The sequence below is a fragment of the Canis aureus genome, chromosome 33 (genome assembly GCF_053574225.1).
Source record: "Canis aureus isolate CA01 chromosome 33, VMU_Caureus_v.1.0, whole genome shotgun sequence".
Lineage (NCBI taxonomy): Eukaryota > Metazoa > Chordata > Mammalia > Carnivora > Canidae > Canis > Canis aureus.
The window spans coordinates 17,366,166-17,389,330 of record NC_135643.1 but is presented as its reverse complement, the minus strand read 5'-3'; the positions used below and the strand labels follow the sequence as shown (position 1 = coordinate 17,389,330).

The window sequence follows — 23,165 nt, the reverse complement described above, 5'->3', positions numbered from 1 at the left end:
CCTTTTGGCCATAGTATTTATTATTTGTTATACTACATTGTTTATTTGTTTATTGTCTTTCTACCTGACCATAATACAAGCTCCATGCTACTCCACAAAATGTGCCCCAAAAATGTTAAAACGGTTTGACTCTGGGACTCCAGAACGGATCATAAAGCAATTACAGATGATCAAAGGTACATATTAAAATAATTTCCCTAACTATGGAGACTTAAAAAAGTTAAATTATTGGCTCTCACTAAACTTTTTATTGAAAATCATTGTTATCTGGAAAAGCATGCACACACATACATCCACAAAATACCTCTCTAAAGTTCTGAGTTAGGGAAAAATAACGAAGATGCAATAGGGAAAGGCAAAAAAGAAAGAAAAAAAGAAAGAAGTCATCAAACGATATTTTCAAATTAAATAACTTTGGCTTGAAAACCCTCTTATATAGGCAAATATAATGAATGAATCTATTAAACTGCTTACACTATAATCACTGTGTCTTTGTTGAATTTTTTCTCTTGAACTGTACTGGAGCAATTTGGGGAAACGATATCTTCACTATCAGAAGACAAATCAATATACTGTATTCCTCTTTGATTCTTGAAATATGATATACTAGCTTTTCTTTCATTTTCTGTAGTTTCTGGAACACTAGAATCTTCTGCAAAAGAAAAAAGGAGAAAGGCATTTTGAGCAATTTGAAAATAAATTTATTTTTGATAATAATAATTATGTGCTAAAAATCTCTAATTTGTTCACTGCTTCCATTGTAAAACCAAAAATTCCTATCAGTTTTAAAGAAAATGTTAACAGTCAAACCAGGGTTGATGTTAAATGATTTTCCATTTCACAGGTTAATTTACTTGTAGGACACTAATGCAAAATGCAAAAGAGAGGTTTGTGCTTGAGTGTCATCTTCCCTCAGTATTTTTATTTCCTAGTACTCAGTTCTCACCTAAATGAACACAGGCACTACAGCCCAAGACTGTATTTCAATCCTTTCTCTTAGTCAAGTTATGTAATCACTCCAAATCTCAGTGTCCTCACCTGTAAAATAGAAATGCTAATAATCACAGGGCTAATGTGACCAGAATATCAGAAGATACATATTAGGCATTTAGTTCAGTCATTGGCACATAGCCAGTATTCACCATACATTACCTCTTACGTAAATGTTGGTGTTATGGGATGAATTACGGGACCTCCAAAATTCTTATGTTTAAGTTCCAACCACCAGTATAACATATTTAGAAACAGGGTCTTCAAAGAGGAGATTAAGTTAAAATGAGGCTGTCTGGGTGGGGGCCTAATCCAGGATGATGTCTTATAAGAAGACAGAGACACAAAAGACTCATACACGAAGGGAAGGCCATGTGAGGACACAGTGAAAAGGCGGCCACCTGCAAGCCATGGAAAAAGTCCTCAGAAGAAAAACGCTTGATCCTGGGTTTCCAGCCTCCACATATGTAACAAAATAAATGAGTGCTGTTTAAGCCACCCAGTATGGTATTTTGTTATGGTAGTCCTCACAAGCTAAAAAAAGTTGGCTCATTCAAAAAAGGTGAATAGTAACAGGTGAATAATTTTAAATATTTTAAAATATTTTACCAGTCTTCTCTTCAATAGCTGAATTCCAAAATTATTCTCCCTTCTCCCAGCAAAACCACCATTCTTCCTTACATATTTGAAAAGGAAAAGGTCAGACTTAAGGAATTCATATTAAATAGTCAATGCCTTGGTCTAGTGAATGTGTTTTAAAAAGCAGTGACCAAATGAATCTTTAGTTCAAAAGTGTCGATGTAAAAAACAATCACTGCGGTTAACTATTTTCGAAGTCAGTATCAAATCAAGTGATGCACATTTTTAACGCTTACAATAATCCTGAGGGTACACATTGTATCACCATTTTATAGACAAAATGAGTTTAGATAAAGCCACTTGTCCAAAGTCATATAAGAAAAGTAACAAATCTGAAATCCATGCGTAAATGGCCAAATTGTTACACTCTAAAAACTATTAGGCCATCCTCAATATGTCACAAAATGATAGCAATCATTATACTGAAGCTCATGAGCCATATTTGTAAATAACATTAACCAAGGCCTATATAACTACTATTTACCTGGAGGGCACTAAAATGACATTTCTTTACTTCCTATAATGAAGTTCTATCAACACTACTGAAAAGCAGATCACTTTTTCCCCCCAAAGAATAATTTTATAAATGTTGAGCGAAGAACCTGGATGAGGAACACAAACAAATGTGATTTGGAACAAATCACAGCTACATTTACTGCCGTAAACATGAAGACACATATTCTGTTAGTTATGTGAATAAGATTGCAGCCCAACTCATATAAAGTATTTTGCTTTTACAGTGTTCCTAACGCATCACAAATCATACATAAAATTAAAAACTAGATGTTCACTATATCAAATATCTGACCTAAAGCTAATGCATATCAGCTACACATGTTAGGCAGTGTCCTTTCTTATATTTTCAAAGAGCTAAGACAAAGTGATTTGGATTGTCTGCTTTTCTTCAAAGTCTCTTTATTCAAAGCAAATGATAATCTTTTGAAAATTAGCTACTTAAATACCTAAATGCCTGGGGGGTGGGGTCCTAAAAAAAATCTGTTAATAAGTATTAGGAAAACTTGAGTTTCTTGAACTTGATTAAATATTCATCTTTGATTTTCTCTAATTTTTTTCCTCTTATTTTATAGATTATAATACAAAATATACAATGAAGCCATCAATTTTTAAAACTAATGTTTAACATGATTAGTTAATGAGACAGGAAAAAAAATAAAGAAGTTTGACCTACTCTCCATCATGTACTCAATTACTCAAAGCTTTTATTGGTAACGTAATATATACCATCATAATATACATATTATATATACACTTCATGTACAAAATGTATTATATATGATGTACATTGTATAAAATATACATTATACACACCTATCTATCTACCTAAAAATCTACCTTAAAAATGTATACAGCTCTGAACTAAGTGGCATCCCCATAGCCCAACTGGTAAATGACTACCAAGGAAGTAGTTTGATAATATGGAAGATAAGGGAAGATTACAATACAACAGCATTTCTCAAACACAGAACCCTTTTGCACTCTTAAAAATAGAGGACCCTAAAGAGCTTTTGCTTATGTTGGTTATATTTATATTACCATATTAGAAAGCAGAAACTGAGAAACTTCATTAAATTGTTTACATAATAACAAATATTTTTATGAAAACTGTATCTTCTCATACCATTCCCCTCCTCCCAATTTAATGAGAAGAGTGGCACTGTTTTATATTTGCAAAAAATCTCTGGTTTAACAGAAGACAGATTCTATCTGCTTCTGCAATTCATCTCTTGTAATATACTGGTTCTGTTTCAGTTTATGAAGATTATGCCTTTACAGTTAGGAAAGGAATAGCATTTTCATAGTTCCTTTTTACAATACCATGGATATTATTCTTTGATGCAAAACCCAAATTTGACAGGTGGTACTTTTTATAAAAGTTGGTTGCAATGTGGAATCTGAAACCATATGAATAAATTTTTGCATTTTACTACATTAAAAACCCACTGGTCTACCTTGCATTTTAATGGACCTTTTAAACCATGCATTATTTTGTAACACTGTGTGCAGTGGTCATTTGGAAAATACTGGCTCACTCGCTGACTGATGGAGATCTTCCAAATGTTGACATATCTCATAATATTTTATCAAAAGGTTAGATTTATTAATATCACCACTGATCCTGAAATATCTAGAGACTGTCAAACTCCCTGTTCAAAATCCAAACTTTCCTTTGAAAACTGGAATTTTCTCTCTAGCAATATATGCTGCCAGTTATTTCCTTAGTATCATTGTCCATTTTTTAATTTTTTTCATTGTCCATTTTTGAGAAAATGTCTGCTAAATACCTAAGTCTCTGCTTAACTACAGGTTGTCATTCTTTTAAGTAAAAATGGCGTTTAGTGAAAAAACTGGCAAGTTCAAATCAGAACTGAAAGCAATTGTTCAAGTGCTTTCCCTTGAGATGACCACTGTACGTACAAACTTCAGTATGCAGCAAAGGCTGGTTCACATTTTGTTTCATAAAGTATTAAAAAGCAACCTACTGCTTAGTTGAGATTTACCAAAATAAAGATTTTTTTTTTTTACTGCTTTATCAAAAAACATTCTTAAGTGAAAATGACATTTAAAAAATCTTAGGAATACAATAACTACTACAACAGTTTGAAGTCTTGGCACTGATTCATGCTAAGGCACCAGTAGTTTTACCTACCATTGCTTTTATGCCAACAACATAGTAAAAAGGCAAGTAATATCTTAGTATTATTTTTATTTTTTTTAAAGATTTTATTTATTTATTCATGAGAGAGAGAGAGAGAGGCAGAGAGAGAGGCAGAGGGAGAAGCAGGCTCCTCACAGGGAGCCCGATGAGGGTGGGACTTGATTCCGGACCCAGGATCACTGGATCACGCTCTGAGCTGAAGGCAGACGCTCACCTGCTGAGCCACCCAGGCACCCCATATATTAGTACTATTATGAAAGTAGTTTGCCCTTAGGGATCCTATAGGTTCACATACCACACTTTGAAAACTGATGTGACACAGTAAGAGCTTGTTTAAATAAAAAAATTAACTTTCCGGGCAGCCTCAGTGGCCTAGCGGTTTGGCACTGCCTTCAGCCTGGGGTATGATCCTGGGGAACTGGGATTGAGTCCCACATCGGGCTCCCTGCGTGGAGCCTGCTTCCCCCTCTGTGTCTCTGTCTCTCTCTCTCTCTGTCTGTCATGAATAAATGAATAAAATCTTTGTATATATATCAACTCTCCAATACAGTCAATAATTTAGATTTAGAATAGTACTTAATACTTAGATTTGTTTAGACTATTTCCAGAAGTGAGCAACAGCAAAAACAGCTAAAAGGCAATGGCCAAAATGATGCAGTGGTGGTTTTTGTCCCAAAGCAAACAAACACTTTTAAGCAGCAGCACAAAAGAGGGAGCAAACAGAAAAAATAACAAATTAAAGAATGGTGAAATGCTCAATTATGAAGGCTTTTAATTCTGATATTTGCTGACTGCCTTCTGTGTTTAAGGTACTGAACCAGTAGGTAGGGAATATTAAAGAAAAAAAAAGTTCAATTTGCCCTAAAGAAACAAATATTAAGAACTAACAGACATGTACACAAGTAACTGTTATGAAATATGATTTGTGCCATGAGAAAGGAATAAACAAAATGCTACAGGGACATGGGGGGAAAACAGCTTATCCTTTCATACAAAACCCACAAATAAACCTATCATATTTTAGAGACAGAGGAGGAGTATTTTCTCATTACCAAAAGGTAATGGGAACCTACATCATTAGCATATGCAAGTAGACTCCAAGGTTCCAGGGAGTTTTTCCAAACTAAATATTCCCCATTAATGATATGCACAAGAGAAGACAATCTTATTCCAAATTTTTCCAGTACGCTTGTACCCATTCTCATATCTAAGTCTACCATAAAATAAAAGAAGCATTTAAGTCTGATACTGGTTTCACCTTTCCAAAGGGTCCAAAATCAAGGGCCACTCAAAAACAAAAAAAAAAATCACTGCTAGGAGATTAATAGTTCACACTAAAGTATTCTAAATTAACTTGATAACCCATAAAGTTATGTCCCAAAGTAGAATGAAAACAGATAAACCTTTATATCTGTCCTGAAGACTTACAAAACTGTGCCATTTCTGATATTCTAGTTGTGTTGCTCTACATGGCTCAATTTTCTAACATGGGAACTAACTTTCAAGGCAATTCCTTTGAATACTAAGTAACCCAACCCAAAATAGGGGCACCTGGATGGCTCAGGTCGTGATCCCGAAGTCCCAGGATCCAGTCCCGCAACAGGCTTCCCCACAGGGAGTCTGCCTCTCCCGCTGAAGCCTGCCTCTCCTGCTGCCTATGTCTCTGCCTCTCTCTCTCTCTCTCTCTGTGTCTCAAATAAACAAACAAACAAATAAATAAATAAATTTTAAAAATCTTTAAAAAAAATCAAAATTAAAAGGTAACCAAAATAATAGATAGTAAAATCTGGGCAATCTTAATTTGAATGTCACAGTAGAAACAAAAATACCTTTAGTATCTTCTAAAAGATAAATCAAACTCTTTCTCTGATGAAAGATCTAAAAGACAAGAATACACTGAATACAAGATTAAAGAGTAGTTTCAAACATCACTCAAAGATGAAATGAGAAAGAAGAGACATCTTAGGTTTAAGCTAAAAAAAAAAAGGGGGGGTATGTAAAGAAAAACACAGCCATGCTACTGTTACTGGACAAACTAAAAGTGTTAAACTTGAGATACTTTTTAATAACAATCTAGATCTACAACAAAAATATGTATCTTAACTGCATACTAAAGATGAGAGACAAATACTGCAAAGACATGACAGAAACTGAGGAGACAAATATGAGGCTTTAACTCTCTTCTCCAAGCTCTTAAGAGACGGCACAAAATAATTAAGATATAGAGTAGTGCTTTCCAAACATTTTTTATTGGGACCCACTGTAAAAAACACATTTTAGATTACGATCATAGGGATGGATGCCTGAGTGGCTCAGCGGTTTAGCGCCTGCCTTCGGCCCAGGGCATGATCCTGGAGTCCCAGGATCAAGTCCCACGTTGGGCTCCCTGCATGGAACCTGCTTCTCCCTCTGCCTGTGTCTCTGCCTCTCTCTCTCTCCCTCTGTCTCTCATGAATAAATAAAATCTTAAAAAAAAAAAAAAGATTATGATCATAAACATATTATTAAACACATATAACTGAAATAAAAGTTTCAGACTATCAATAATACTTTGATAATTTTCTATTCAACCTATTCTATTAAAATAACAGTTGCATACAATTAGAATCCAAGAAACTGACTTTATGACACAAGTGATTCAGTCTGAAAAAATTATACAAATAAAATACATCTGCTATTTTGTATATAATTAAAGCTATACATAATGTTATCTTTCCAAGCAGTCTTAGAATTTTTACAGAAATTAATGGTAAATTAGGCCACAAAGAAAATTTCAGGGACGCCTGGGTGGTTGAGCGTCTGCCTTTGGCCCAGGGCGTGATCCCCAAGTCCCCGGGATGGAATCCTACATCGGGCTTCCTGCATGGAGACTGCTTCTCCCTCTGCCTCTGTCTTTGCCTCTCTCTGTGTCTCTCATGAATAAATAAATAAAATATTAAAAAAAAAAAAAAAAAGAAAAGAAAATTTCAGTAAATCAGCCACAGGAGAAACACTGTAGACTATATTCTCTAGTCATAAAACAATAGAATTAGAAGTAAATATTATAAGAACACTGAAGCAAAATTTTAGCCACTTGGAAATTTAAAAAAGGAAAGAAAAAAAAGCTATAGAAACCACTTCTTTGAACTTTCAGGTAAAGAGGAAAAAAAAACAATAACACTTCAAAACCTAAGACCCATCATATATACACCTTAACATTACAAAAATTAAAATAATGGGGTAAACAAATATAAAACTAGAGAAATAGATTAATGACCCATTAGATGCACATATACATGAGAATTTATACTGATAATTCATATAGAAGAAAAAAGGTTTATCAAAAAACTATTCTGAAACAAATGACTAGTAAGCAACAACGAGCAAAGGAGAAAACTGTATCATCCTTTCTTTAGTCCTTACAAAGTCTAGGTAAGATTTAACATTAAAATAAAAATCGGGGGATCCCTGGGTGGCGCAGCGGTTTAGCGCCTGCCTTTGGCCCAGGGAGTGATCCTGGAGACCCGGGATCGAATCCCACGTCGGGCTCCCGGTGCATGGAGCCTGCATCTCCCTCTGCCTGTGTCTCTGCCTCTCTTTCTCTCTGTATCTCTCATGAATAAATAAATAAAATCTTTTAAAAAAATAAAAATAAAAAAAAATAAAATAAAATAAAAATCGGGCAGCCCGGGTGGCTCAACGGTTTAGTGCCGCCTTCGGCCCAGGGCCTGATCCTAGAGACCCGGGATCAAGTCCCACGTCGAGCTCCCTGCATGGAGCATGCTGCTTCTTCTGCCTCTCTCTCTCTCTACAGTATCTCTCATGAATAAATAAATAAATTATTTACAAAATATAAAAATAAAAAATAAAAAAATAAAAACACAAAACCTGACTCATATCCATTAGTTTGGCTATCAAAACAAAACAAAAAACCAAAAAAGAAAGTAACAAGTGTTAGCAAGAATGTGGAGAAACCGGAACTCTTGTGTACTGCTGGTGGGAAAGTAAAATGGTGTACGTATTAATGGAAAACATGTGATGGTTTCTTATATCATCTATCAACTCCATTTCCAAGTAAATAACCTAAAGAAGTGACAGCAGTGTCCCAAAGAGATATTTGTGTATTTCATAGCAACAACAGTCACAATAACCAAAAGGTAGAAGCAACCCAAGTATCCATCCACAGATGGATAAACAAAATGCACTATGTACATAAAATGCTTTTCAGACTTAAAAAGAAAATTCTGATACATGCTACAACATGAATGAACCTTAAAGACTTAATGCAAAGGGAAATAAGCCAGTCACAAAAAGACAAATCCTGTATGATTCCACTTCTAGGTATGATGTACCTAGAGTAGTCAAATTCAGACAGAAAGTACAATGGTGGTTGCCATAGGCTAGAGATAGGAGTTAAGTGTTTAATGGGCACACAGTTTCATTTCTACAAGATGAAAAGTTCTGAAGATTAACTGAACAATAATGTGAATTATTCTAACACTCCTATGATCTGTATACTTAATAATTAAGATGGTAAATTTTATGTATATTTTACAATTAAAAATAAAATTAACACAGATGTGCTAGAATAAAATACTAATGAAAATATTTATAATGTGATAGTAAGGAATAGCTGTCTGATCAGGACCTAACCCCTAGAAGCCAAACAAATTGACCGCATTAAAATGTAAAATTTCTCTATGGCAAGCATCAAGCAAGGAATCAAAAAAATAAAAAACTTACAAATCATTTATCAGAAAAAGAGAAAAACCAAGAACACAGAAAAAGTCCAGAAGGCTAATATATTTATGACAATAACACTTAACCTCCAAAGTAAAGAATAAAAGTAAAACAATTTAATTCCCTGGTAAAGATAAAAAAGGTGTGCAGTATTTTGGGCTAGTATGAAAAAGCAGACATCTAAAAACCAAGCTGTAGTCTGGTGCAAAGTGGTAAAACTTCTGTGTATGGTAACTTAGCAATTACTAAAATATTACTAATATTCACTCTAAACTGACAATTCCATTTCCAAGAATTTTTCTTTGGATTGTACACAAGCTAAGATATCCGTGTAAAAGGATAGTCACTACAGCCTTCTTTTGATAGCAAAAAAAAAAAAAAAAAAAAGTGATCCCTGGGTGGCGCAGCGGTTTGGCGCCTGCCTTTGGCCCAGGGCGCGATCCTGGAGACCCGGGATCGAATCCCATGTCAGGCTCCCAGTGCATGGAGCCTGCTTCTCCCTCTGCCTGTGTCTCTGCCTTTCTCTCTCTCTCTGTGTGTGTATGTGACTATCATAAATAAATAAAAATTTAAAAAAAAAGAAGAAAAAACCCAACCAATGTCCACTAATAGGAAATTACATGAATTATAATATATATAAAAGACATTGTAGTCATTTAAAAAAATTAAGGTATAGCATAAATATAATGTAAATTAAAAAAAAAAAACCTGGAATATATACAGGCAGGAAAAAAAATGTGAAAACAAACACCAAAAGTAAAAGATTATAGACAATATTGCATCTTTTTTTAAATATACATTTTGAGAAAAAAAAATAGCTAAGCATGAAGAATAAAAAGGCAGAGAAAGGAAACACCGATGAAAGTATACACTTAAAATGTACTTAAGATTTTTACTTAAGTATGAGTACACATTGTACTGTCTTCTATTATAATAATTCAGCACTTAGCCTTCTACCAAGTACTGCATGTTAACTAACACATGCAGACATTAAGAAACCAAAATAACTATCTGAAGATAAAGTTATGATTCCCAATGGGCCACACACATCTTTAAAAAAACCTGGATATCACCCAATGGTTACAGAATCATGATGCTAAAATGATACATTCTGCTCCATTATTCAAAGGATCATACCTTTGATGTTTACCTTTTTCTGCTTGCAGGGACTTCAGAGAACAGCTAGGCAAAGAAAGTCCAGTCCAAAAATGCTGATGTCTTACTCAAGATCATACAACCTGTATAACAGAGCAGTGCTCTCTGGAAATCTTTTTGATTAACTGGAATAATTTTAAAATTTATTCTAACTTATTAATAACTGTTACTCTCAATATGACCACCACACTGAAACGGCAATCATTTTAGAAGACTGAATCTATTTATTTATTTAAGGATTTTATTTACTTATTCATGAGAGACACAGAGAGAGAGAGGCAGAGACATAAGGAGAGGGAGACTCTGATGCGGAACTCGATCCTAGGACCCTGGGACCACCACCTGAGCCGAAGGCAGACACCCCATCCAAGCCAACCAGGTGCCCCGAAACTGAATCTATTTCATTCAGGAAAGAAATTAATCAAGCATTACTTTCCTCCATTCCAACCTCAAAATAAACTGATTGATCATTTTTATTTTATCACTTTTTCTCCCCAGGTAAAACATGTCTCTATTCCTTTGCAACAATCAATAGTCCAGCTTGCTCCTGTTCTCACTGCCCTAAATGCCTGTCTTCCGATACCTCCCCTCCCTTCATCCTTTCCCTTTCCACTAGCTTTTCCCCTTTGGAAAACAAATATGCTCACTTTTCAATAAGCCTGAAACATCATCTTTTGACGCTGCTTTACTGTCAAGCTGTTTCTCTCTTTCCCTTCTTGAAAAACTAGTCTTCACTTCCTTATCTTTCTACTGAAACTGTTAAAGGTCAACAATAACGTGTAATTTCAAAGGAAAGTCATCCGGTAAGACTTCTCTATAGTATTTGATACTGTTCCCTATCGATAAAACTGGAACTGTCTTTCTTTAGCTTTCAGGATGCTATCGTTTCCTATGACTATTCAAGTTATCCTTTATTATCTTTACTGGTTTGCTTTCATTTGTCTATCACCAAATATTGATTTTTATTTTTATTTTTATTTTTTTTACTATGTCTTTCTTGGGAATATTTGTTAACTGCCACGGTGATAACCCCCACAAAGTTGATTTCTCAGGTTCCAACCATCTCAGCTACAAACCTAATGTTCAATCCTCTACTAGACCTCATTTCTGAAACAGAACTGAACTCAACACATTCAAGCATCTCTCTCCAAAATGTACTTCAGTTGACAGTGCCACCCAGCTGTCTAAGCAATAAACATCTGAGTTATCTTTAAACCCTCCACTAACTGATCACCAAATACCATAAAATACTGAAATATAAAACTTCACTAAAACGCCTCCTTTATTCTACTATGATTTTCCTATATTTAGGCTTCAACTAATTCAACAAATTCATCAACGGTCTTCCCATGCTAAAATTTTCTCTAGTTTGTGCCCCAAAAAAGGCCATCCTTCCTGGCATAGCATATAAAGGTCCATCACAGCCCAGCAGTTTACATTTCTATCTTCTCAGTTTCATCTAGACTGCTTTAGAGCAGTCCTCTTTCACAGATAACCTCCCCTTCCCACAGACATACCTCTCCTTCAAGGCAATTATATTTCATCTCTTGTTCACCAAGTAAGCATTGGTTGCTTAGGGTCCACTCAAAGTCATCTCCTTGTGACTTTTCCTGATCCTTTCCAGGAAGAATAATCATTTCTAAATTGGACTGTGATTCTACACTGCTTAATATTTTCCCCCATGAATTATTACATTGTACTATTTTAACTATATATATTTACATGTCCCTTCTTCCTGGTGTTCCTTGAGAATCAAGCTTTGCTCTTTTTATCCTTTATGCATAAAGCAAATAAGCTCTGTCTTCTCTCATTCATCTGCTATTTTTTTTTAATTTTTATTTATTTATGATAGTCACATACAGAGAGAGAGAGAGAGAGGGGCAGATACACAGGCAGAGGGAGAAGCAGGCTCCATGTACCATGAGCCCGACGTGGGATTCGATCCCGGGTCTCCAGGATCGCGCCCTGGGCCAAAGACAGGCGCCAAACCGCTGCGCCACCCAGGGATCCCCTCATCTGCTATTTTATTCCTTTGAAACCTGCTATGCTTTCAAAAAAGTAAAAAAAAAAAAAAAAAAAAAAAAAAAAATCCATGTAAGCAAGCAATAAGCATTAATAACTTTGGACACCACCAGGGCAAAATAAGCCCATAATTTAAATTATGCCCTCACATCTAAAGGCTGGATTAAGGAAGTTCATCCTACACCAAAAGTAGTTTCAAGCAACCATGGCTGAAGAATGCCTGACGGCTGTGAGATGGTTTCAAGATCCTAAAGAGGAAAGATATTTTTAAAAATCTGTACAAAGTTCTAGTATCGCCCACTTATCACCCAATACTCCTTCAACACATTTTTACTAAGAGCCTACTACATGCCAGTCACTGCTTTGAGCAATGGTGAATAGGAAAAAAGTCTCTGTTCATGAGGGTCTTACATTCTAATAAGGCAGACACAAATATATATAACAATACGTTAAATACTAATAAACTATATAGAAAAATACAGAAAAGTAAAGCTGGCGGGGGGGGGGGGGGTGTTGCTATTCCAGAGAGTGTGATCAGGAGAAGGCCCTCTAAAGATAGTAAATATTTCACTAAGGTAAGAGTCCTATGCACATATCAGCAGGAAGGGTCTTGGAGGCAGAAGAAGAAAAGGGAAAGATTGCACTGTGCTTGGCATATTTAAGAAAAAGTGTGGTTGTGGCACAGTAATTGAGAGAGTAGCAGTAAATAAAATCTTAATTCATATTGGTAAAATGAAAAGGGTTAAGCTAAAAGAGTCATTACAAGTAATTTTTACAATTTCCATCCTATTTAAGAAATAGGTGATTTAGACCTGATTTAGACCCTAACACTCTATTGAGTGTTAGAGCATTATTACACAATGGCAGAAGTTGGCATATGATAATAAGGGAAGTAAGGTCAAAATCATATCCCACCAATGATTCCCTAATCTCCGTATCTAGTCAGGATCCTGAACCAGCATCAGTTTCATGCCCTGTATACAGGCCCAAGCTCTAACACTCAATTCAGAATTCCCCATCCCTATGTTAAGTTGCCTTAGGTCCTCTCTAACATGCTAAATTGGAGACAGGTCATTTAATTCTTATTTGAATTTTTAAAGGCATGCCCAACAGGTTAGGATGGGTACTTTATACCTATTCTGATGTACAAAACTACCACTTTTTTCAATTACCTAAATTAAAATTCTTATTTCTCTCATTCCTCCCACATTTCATTGTAAAACTCTGCCCTTTCTTTGAAATTTCTCATCTTTTTCTCCACCTCTACCATCATTTCTACTTCCTAAGTGAATTCTCTCCCTTCAAAACTTACCCTCTAACAAAGTACAGTACTGAAGACTGCTAGACCGAGTTTTTTTTTTTTTTTTAACAAAGCTGTTTCATCATTTTACCCTTCTGAGAAGGCTTTAATGGATCTCCAGTAACTAAATGTAAAATCAAAACCTAGTCTTTGTTTTCAAGATTCTCCCAAATTCACAGTACCGTCTACAATCATCTTTTCTTAGAGCATAGCTCTCTATTCCTAGTAGGATGAATTCTCACCACTTGCAGTCATATTTCCCAATGTTATTAAGACTAACCATGTGATTCCTAAAGACAATCTCAGTTTATAAGAGAAATTTACATAAAAGGGAAAAAAATCCCAGTAAAGATGAATAAAATCTCCTTAAATAGAAAAAAAAAAAAAAAGGTACAGCAGGATCTTCTGATTGGAAGAGACAATTAAGAATTTCACATTACTGAGACTCCCTGGGTGGCTCAGCAGTTTAGCGCCTGCCTTGGGCCCAGGGCGTGATCCTGGAGTCCCAGGATTGAGTCCCATGTCAGGCTCCCTGCATGGAGCCTGCTTCTCCCTCTGCCTGTGTCTCTGCCTCTCTCTCTCTCTCTCTGTCTTTCATGAATAAATAAAATCTTAAAAAAAAAAAAGAATTTCACATTACTAAAATTGACAAATATTCCATTGAGTTACAGTTTACAAAGTGCTTTTTATTCTACATCTGAAAAAAATATTAATCTCAGATTTTAAGTAATGTGTCCAATGTTCCATTTAACTAAAATGATGCAGCAGACTCCTATGGACTTAAAATCCCATGCCTACACATTGGCCTTCCCAGCCCTCTTTAACTACATAAGAAACAGATTCTTATATTTATTGTTAAAATATTAAAGTACCTGGATGTCTGCACATTAACCACAGCATGTTATGCAAAGTAATCACCTATCAAAAGAATGAACAAAGAGCCATCAGTCCTAAGCTTCAGTGGTTTCCCCACAGAATCTGGACAGGTTCAGCACCTTTCATACAAAGCCTTTCAAAATTATGACTCCTCATTACCACATAATTCAACCTATCAAATCAGTCCCCCATGTTCCAATTACTGCCAATGATTTTTTAAATGTTATTCAAATGATAGCATGTAGGGAGTCTGCCATCACTACTGCCGTTTCAGTTAAATAGAAGACTAGCTAATAAGATGCCAACGATAATGACATATGTATTACCAATCTTGTCAGGGCCACATCGATATAAAAGCTGCTTGGGATAAACTGAGTTTTGAAAAAAGAAAAAAGGTACCACTAAAATAAACATTAAAATAAAACTTGTAATATTCCTCCCACCCTTTATTAGAAACTGCATAATACAAACAATTAAAAGTTTATACTCAGGAACTAGACTGCTTGGATTTGAGTTCCAGTTCTATCAGATTCCTCACAACTTAACCTCTCTGGGTCTCATTCTGCAAAATGTGGATGATAACTTACAGGACTGCTGTGCAAATTAAATGAGAGAACGTGAAGCACTCAAAACAGTGCCTAAAACATAAGAAGAGTTCAAATATATCCTGTTAACTGTTCAAAGAACATAGACTAAAATGGAAATGCTAATTTTTGGCTTCCTCTCAAATCTCACTGTCTGTGACCATCTGATGAAGAGGTAAAAATGGTTCATTCAACCTTGAAGAATACCAATTATTCATTCATTTGCACACCGGTCTCCAGGAAGTCAAGTGCTAGCAAAATCTGAATGTGATCTGCTCTTCATTTGTTCAGAGGTTGTCTTTAGGCACCTTAAGTAAAGTCTGGTTCATATTAAGTCAGTAATATTTTTTTTGGAAAAATACTGCAATGAATGTAAACACCTGGCCAAATAATAGACTCAAAGTCTACATCATTGGACTGAAACATCCAGTTTTTCAGTTGCAACTATTCTAACCTAAGGATGACCTAAATTCAGGTATCACCTTCCATCACTGGGTCATATCCCAAGGACTCATTTAAAACTGGAGAAGCTGGGGATCCCTGGGTGGTTCAGGCTCAGCGGTTTAGCGCCTGCCTTAGGCCCAGGACCTGATCCTGGAGACCCTGGATCGAGTCCTGCGTCGGGCTCCCGGTGCATGGAGCCTGCTTCTCCCTCTGCCTGTGTCTCTGCCTCTGTATGTGTGTGTGTGTGTGTGTCTATCATGAATAAATAAATAAATAAATCTTAAAAAAAAAAAAAAAAACTGAAGGAGCTATAGATGCTCAGTTGATGGTACATGGTGCCTACGGCAGCCACAAAATGATATTTTAAAAGGTAAGGTGGAAGACACTGTATCAAAATGATATCAAGAATAAATACGAGAATCTCTTCTGCCTTTCATCTTTAAAAAAAAAAAAAAAAAAAAAAGAATACCTCTTGGTGTTCCACCAATTTGCAACATTGTAACTCACCTGTTTTTTCAGTAATATCTGAATCAGGTGTGCCTGCCCTGCTAACTTCAGCATTCTCCTCTTCGGCACTAAGAGAGATTGGTGAAGAAGGGCCAGGCTGGGAGGGTTGAGGGGCTGCTTCAGGCACTTCCTCAATCTTACTCCTTTTCTCAAAGCGAAAACGGTCCAAGTTGAAAAGATTCATATTGGTAGAAACCACCACCCTGTGGAATGAGGAGCTTTAAATGACCTATCTGCGGGAAAGATAAATAAAACACATAAAGAGAGGCCAAGAAGACAATATAAAACACAAAGCCTTGGCAGGTCATTCCCAAGGCAATCAAGAGCACGCAAACATGCCAGGGGCACAGAAGGGCTATTATGGCTGCGCCTCGCTGTTAGGCCACAGTAATAATCGGAAGGGGAAGGTGGACGGGGAGATCTTTTTAAAAATTCCCATTGCTCTTTCTGCTGCCCTCGGTCTCCCCGCTCCCCGCCCCGCCCCGCCTTCCGCGAACCACACGCTGACCCTCGCGCAACCTCCTCTTACCCCAGCACGCGCGGGCACGCTCCCCACTCCAACCCCCCTGCGGGCCGCGCGCCCGCCCACAGCGAGAGGCGCCCCGCGCTACGGAGCTCCCCGCCTCGCCGAAGGACGTGCCGGGGCCCGCGCCTCGGTACTGCGGGGACACAAAGGGGCCAAAGGAGGGGAGCGGCGGAGGCCGAGCTGGCGGGCACCCGCCCGGAAGTTGACGCGGCGCGATCCCAGCTGAGAGGAAGCTGATAGGATCGAGAAACCATGGGGAGGGAGGGCTGGGAGGTGGGGAGTGTGCTGCGGCATCTCTCTGCAAGCGGCCTCGCTCGCCCTCTTTCTTTCCTCGGTACTTACAGTCCTGCAGGCTCGACGCGATGTAACAAAGGTTGAAACAAAAAATAAATAAGGAAGATAATTCCCGGCGAGGGGCGACGGTAGCCGGGCCGGGACCTTCCAAAACACCACGGAGAGCACAGGCGAGCGCGCGGTGATGACGCAACACGCAGCCTCGGCTTTTTTTTTTTTTTTTTTCTTCTCTCTCTCTCTCTTCCCCAGCGACGCGCGAGCGGAAGATGCCTCGGCGCGCGCTGTTGCCATGGTTACTCGTCCCCGCCTCTACGCCCGGGAAGCGCGCTTAGGGCCTGTTTCTCCAGGTTCGCGAGAGAGTGGTAACACGGAACGGTAATGCAACAGAACAATAACAAGTGGTATGACATTTGATACACTGTAGCATAATATTCTGTATGATGTATGGAAGTGTGACGGTAACATTGTGCTAGATGCTTTACGGGAAGAATCTCAACCCCTCACAAGAAGCCTTTTATTTTTTTATTGTTTTTAATTTTTTTATTTTTATTTTTTTTAATTTTTTATTTATTTATGATAGTCACACAGAGAGAGAGAGAGAGAGGCAGAGACACAGGCAGAGGGAGAAGCAGGCTCCATGCACCGGGAGCCCGATGTTAGATTCGATTCCGGGACTCCAGGATCACGCCCTGGGCCAAAGGCAGGCGCCAAACCGCTGCGCCACCCAGGGATCCCTTTTTTTATTTTTTTTACATAATTAGGAAACTGGGGCCTGCGGATCTTAAATAGGTAGATGTAAAATGTTGAGCTTCAGAGCGTTATGAACTGCCTCCCCACTGTTGCCTGGATTGTTCTCACAGTGCACTATGACAGTTCACCTGTCTTGACGGAAATACTTCCCTAAGAACATTTACCCTTTTTGTTCTAGCATTAGGCTAAACAAGATTCCCTGTTTTAATTCGAGTCTCTGGTTGGCGTTTCCTTTAAAGAGAAACGTCTACAAATCGTTGTTCTACCACAAATACTGGTCACTGTAAACTTAAATTCGCATTCTATCATGTAGATCAGTGTTTTGTTTTTTTTGTTTGTTTATTTATTTATTTATTTATTTATTTACTTATTTATTTATGATAGTCAGAGAGAGAGAGAGAGAGAGAGAGAGAGGCAGAGAGTGAAGCAGGCTCCATGCACCGGGAGCCCGACGCGGGATTCGATCCCGGGACTCCAGGATCGCGCCCTGGGCCAAAGGCAGGCGCCAAACCGCTGCGCCACCCAGGGATCCCTTTTTTTATTTTTTTTACATAATTAGGAAACTGGGGCCTGCGGATCTTAAATAGGTAGATGTAAAATGTTGAGCTTCAGAGCGTTATGAACTGCCTCCCCACTGTTGCCTGGATTGTTCTTACAGTGCACTATGACAGTTCACCTGTCTTGACGGAAATACTTCCCTAAGAACATTTACCCTTTTTGTTCTAGCATTAGGCTAAACAAGATTCCCTGTTTTAATTCGAGTCTCTGGTTGGCGTTTCCTTTAAAGAGAAACGTCTACAAATCGTTGTTCTACCACAAATACTGGTCACTGTAAACTTAAATTCGCATTCTATCATGTAGATCAGTGTTTTGTTTTTTTTGTTTGTTTATTTATTTATTTATTTATTTATTTATTTACTTATTTATTTATGATAGTCAGAGAGAGAGAGAGAGAGAGAGAGAGAGGCAGAGAGTGAAGCAGGCTCCATGCACCGGGAGCCCGACGCGGGATTCGATCCCGGGACTCCAGGATCGCGCCCTGGGCCAAAGGCAGGCGCCAAACCGCTGAGCCACCCGGGGACCCCGTAGATCAGTGTTTTGAACCATATAATTATATGCACCCACAGTGTTACCAAATGCGGGCACATTAAAGAATTGAGCATCTAGACCCATAAAATTCGGGATCAAAGCCTGAACAATTGTGATTTCATTATACCTATTTTTGATATTCCTATGAAATGCACCAGCTTTATGAATGCTTGTTACCTGATGGGATTAAAGAATGTATCAACATACATAGTAAATCATTGTTGGCGGCAAAGAATATTTGCTCTAAGAGCTGCTCTCGGCAACTTTCAAAGATGCAATACAGTATTCACTATAGTCACCCACCATTCAGTACGTGTAATTTTAAAAAAGAATATTTGCAAAAATAAAATAAAAAATAATAAAAAATAAAAAAGAATATTTGCTTTATAGTCAGAGAGATCTAACATTGAAAATGATTCCACTAGCTGGATGACTTTGGGCAAATTGTATTTAACTTCTATAAGCCTTAGTTTCCTTATCTTTTAAATGTGGTTGATGATACCATTGACCTCTTAAGGTAATTTTCTGCAACCCACTGTTAACCTCTTGACGTTTTACAGCGGGGGCAAGAGTGAAAATGGAGACCCATACATCATATGTATGAATATTGAAACATGAATAGAGTTAACAAAAATGTAAAAATAAAATATATTTTATTGTACTATTTTGAAAATGACCTGGAAAGCCAGGTTGAATTTAGAATTCCTGTATTAGACAGAATGGGGATGGTTCAAGAAAAATTGGTTGGTGCCTGTATCCTGCCTTCCCTGTATCATGTTCTCCCATTCAGTTTGATACCATTGTGCTTGTGTATATGGACACCAGCTCAAATGCCCAACTATGACCTCACCTAGGGTTCCTATGTTGTTAAAAAAAAAAAAAAGGCTGTTTTGTTAAATATGGTTTTATATAAATAATACTTTTTTAGTGTAAATATGTACCATGCAATATTCAGAACCTGCTCATATTAAAATTTATCTGTTTGAAATTCAAATTTAACATGCTACCCTGTATTTGTCCACTACTTTGTCACCTCTTGGGCCTACGAGCTTTTTTACTACTGTTGGGTCGAAGTATTTAGATACTGGAAGCACTGTTGGCCCTCACCAGAAGGACCTGGGTAAAGCCACTCAGCCTTCTTGGAGCTGTGTGAACAGATTTCAAAGACCAAGAACTCAAATGCATTGTCTAAAATTGAAGACAGATTCAAAATGAACCTGTCTTTTTGGCCCCACAGATCCTTGCTCTTTGGGGTTTGGTATAGCAGGAAATGAGCCAGATTGTGTTCTGTAAAGCAGTAGGTGCAGTGCATGAACAACTCTTGCCCAGTTCAAAGGGTGGGATGGTTCTGTAGCATTCGCTGACCTGGGAGAATTAGAATTTTCCATGTTTGGGATTTTGTCTGATTGTGGATCAAAAGGTTAAGGGAGTATATAACAAAATATACAGATTGCCTTAACAAAGTACTACAGACTGGATGGGTTACACACAGAAATTTAATTTTCTCATAGCCCCGAAGGCTGGAAGTCTGATATCAAGGTGTTGGCAGCATTGCCTTCTGAGGACCATGAGGGAAAGATCTGCTTCAAGCCTCTCTTGTTGGCCATATTCTCCCTGTGTCTTTATGTAATTTTCCCTCTGTACCTGTGACTAAATTTTACAATTTAAAATTACCACATTTAAAAATAAATAAAAATAAATTTAAAAAATTACCACATTTTAACTTAATTACATCTTTAAAGCCCCTATTTCTAAGTATAGCCACATTTTGAGATACTGGAGGCTAAGACTTCAACATATGAATGGAGGGGGCATAATTCAGCATGTAACAGGGAATAAGAGGGTGGAAGAATTTTCTATATGAACCTAAAATCTTCTGGAATGATAGCAGGAATTGGGACTAAAACTAGTTCTCTGATTTTTCTTCCTTCTGACCCTCAGTATGGTCATTCTCCAAAAGTCAATCCTTGGTGTCCTGTTTGTCTCACTCTACTCTTTCCTGGAGTACACTAATTATAGTGGTGACTAAATGTATTCGTCAAATCTTACTCAATTATAGACTTTAAAAAGCTTAATTAATTCATGGTATGAAAGTGTTCTGTTTAGACTAACACAATTAATAATTATAAGTATGATGTATTCATCGACATTTTGTTGCATAACAACCACAAAATTTTAGTTGCATAAAACAATAAACTTGATTGGCTAAGGTGGTTCAACTTTGGGCTACAATGTCTTTCTGAACATAGTAGATGCTAAATAAATATGTTTTGAGTTAATGAAAAAATACTAACAACTATATAAGATGCCTAGGTATACAGATAACCACAAATTTTAAAATAAGCTAAGTGTCTTCAAAATGTTACATAGCATGGAAAAACAATATAAACTGCAATTAAAATTTTGTTTTAATTTTTTACGTAAGCTCTATATCCAGAATAATGCTTGAAATCACAAGATCAAGTTGCATGCTTGAAATTGATTCACCCAGGTACCCCTTAACCCAGAGTTTAAAAAGAAAACCCTCAGGAAAGAGGTGATACAACTCAGGAAGGGAAGAAAAGTAAAGGAAAAATATTTAAGAGATGAAGATTAAACTAAATGTAACATGTTGATAAATAAACATAACAAATAATGCCTAAAGAAAAAAGAAGTGAAATGGGAAAAAATAAAACTTAAAAATAGGAATGTAAACAGATTTCAAGAGAAAATAATAAATGTTGACTATAAGCAAAGAAGATCCAACATAATTATAATAGGAATCACTACAGAAGAAAACCAAAATAAAAGTGTGGAAGAAATAACTAAAAACTGTAATTCAGAAAACATTTCCTGAAAATTATGAAGATTTGAAACCATATATTGGAAGAGCACATCATTTACCTTAGAATATCAACCTAGATGGCCAACACCAAGACCTCTTCTAGTAGAATTTAGACTTAAAAAACTTTTAATTTCTTGAACATTTAGACAAAAATAAGGGTCTATAAGGGAAAGAATATTATATCACCATCACAGTTTTAACAGCAAGTCTTTATTATGAAAGAAAATGGAATACTGTATATAGGAGGCTCAAAGAAATAAACTGTGATCCAAGGATTTTATATTGAGCAAAACTGCTTTTTCAAATATAAAGGCACAGATAGACTTTTAACATCATACAAGAACTCTGTGGATATTATTCTCATGAGCACTCCTACAGAATTTATTAGAGTATGAATTTAATAAAACCGAAATATCTACGGTACCAATGATGAAAGGATATTGAGCATTAGCTATATGGTTATTTGTAGAACAAAGACAATAAGAGGTTTAAAAGGAAAAGAGTAGCATATAATGGTTGTATGATCTATCAGTGCACACCTCTTAAAATTGGAAGTGAATGGTAGGAAAATATGAAAAAGTATTTTTAAAATTTTCAGCAATTGTGTTGGAGTATGTATATTAGTATTGTTATTCTGAAACTTCTGTGTGTACATTTTTGGATAAAGCAAATAACTCTATTATATCCTGTTTCTTTAGAACCTAGGATTTTCAAGTAAAAGAAAAGAGATACAGATGTATTAGAAAGAGATTAGAGTGCAAATCCTAGAATGCAGGGTGGTCATTTATTTGAACTGGTAATATCTGTAGGAACCTATAAGGTTAGATACACACACATACATACACACACTTCTTGGAAAAAGAGCAGATGCTGTCCTAGGACAGGAAATGTACAAGATGAGCCTGGAATATCTTCCTATACCAAAAGCAAGAAAGTTATCAAAGACCACTAATATCATGTCAAAAAGATTCAGGAGCTAATTTAAGAAGTTCCTACTACTGGCCAAAGATGAACTAGTTTGAACTTGCATAATATTAAAAATTATAATTATTTGAAAGCCATCAACTATGTTTAAATACATGAGTTCTTTATGATATTTTTAAAAAACTAGTTGTTTTTAGAGAATAGAAGGAAAAGATAATTCATTATTATGAAAACTGGTAAGTGTAGGAAAAGAATCAAGCTTTCACATTGCTTTTACTCTGGAGGGTTCTACTAGGTAACCAAATAAATGAAGGAAAGTGTGACTTTATAGAAGAATTCCAACTAATAAATGAAAAATAAATGATAAAACTTGAATCACTCAGCAAGCCTGGCCTAAATTACTGACCTACAAAATAATAAAAATGGCTATTACTTTGAATTAGTAAAATTGGGAATTGGTTGGTTATGCAGTAATAGATAATAATTGGAACATATCCAAATATTTTCCTACATATTTGTCTCAACTATACTGCTTCTTCCAGTTAGAAATAAAATGTTACTCTTTTCCTGTCTCCAAATACCTAGACTCAGAAACTATCTGGAAATATTAGGTTCATTGCCTGTTCACTTCAAGTTTGGAGTAGCTGAGTCTAGAAATCAACATTTAATACCTTGTTTGTGTGTCCTCATACTTTCTCTCTGGCTTCTTTGCCAAAGGAATTATTTCCCACAATAGTATTTAATTTGTCTTTCTCAGGAGCACAATTGAAATTAAAGGCACCTCTTTTTAGAAATATATGCTTAGTTACAGAAAAGCATTAACATTTCTAATTTGTATAAGGAGA

General features: G+C 36.5%; 1 protein-coding gene and 1 long non-coding RNA gene across 7 annotated transcripts in view; one reads left to right on the top strand and one right to left on the bottom strand.

Moving 5' to 3' along the window:
- Window positions 1-16,938, bottom strand: part of SMARCAD1 (SNF2 related chromatin remodeling ATPase with DExD box 1) — a 78,752-nt gene extending 61,814 nt beyond the window's left edge. For 2 of the 6 annotated variants that reach the window (XM_077882886.1, XM_077882887.1), the window contains exons 1-3: window positions 16,443-16,635; window positions 15,914-16,116; window positions 475-652 (exon numbers count right to left, since the gene is read on the bottom strand). In XM_077882886.1, coding sequence (XP_077739012.1) covers window positions 475-652; window positions 15,914-16,097 — 362 coding nt within the window. In that variant the 5' untranslated portion in view covers window positions 16,098-16,116; window positions 16,443-16,635. Of the gene's footprint in view, window positions 1-474; window positions 653-14,374; window positions 14,421-15,913; window positions 16,147-16,442; window positions 16,636-16,781 lie in introns of those variants that run through there. The other 4 variants (XM_077882888.1, XM_077882890.1, XM_077882889.1 and 1 more) reach the window with 4 other exon arrangements.
- Window positions 16,462-23,165, top strand: part of LOC144304362 (uncharacterized) — a 170,710-nt gene continuing 164,006 nt past the window's right edge. The window contains exon 1 of the long non-coding RNA XR_013371261.1: window positions 16,462-17,134. This is a non-coding gene — a long non-coding RNA (uncharacterized LOC144304362). The remainder of the gene's footprint in view (window positions 17,135-23,165) is intronic.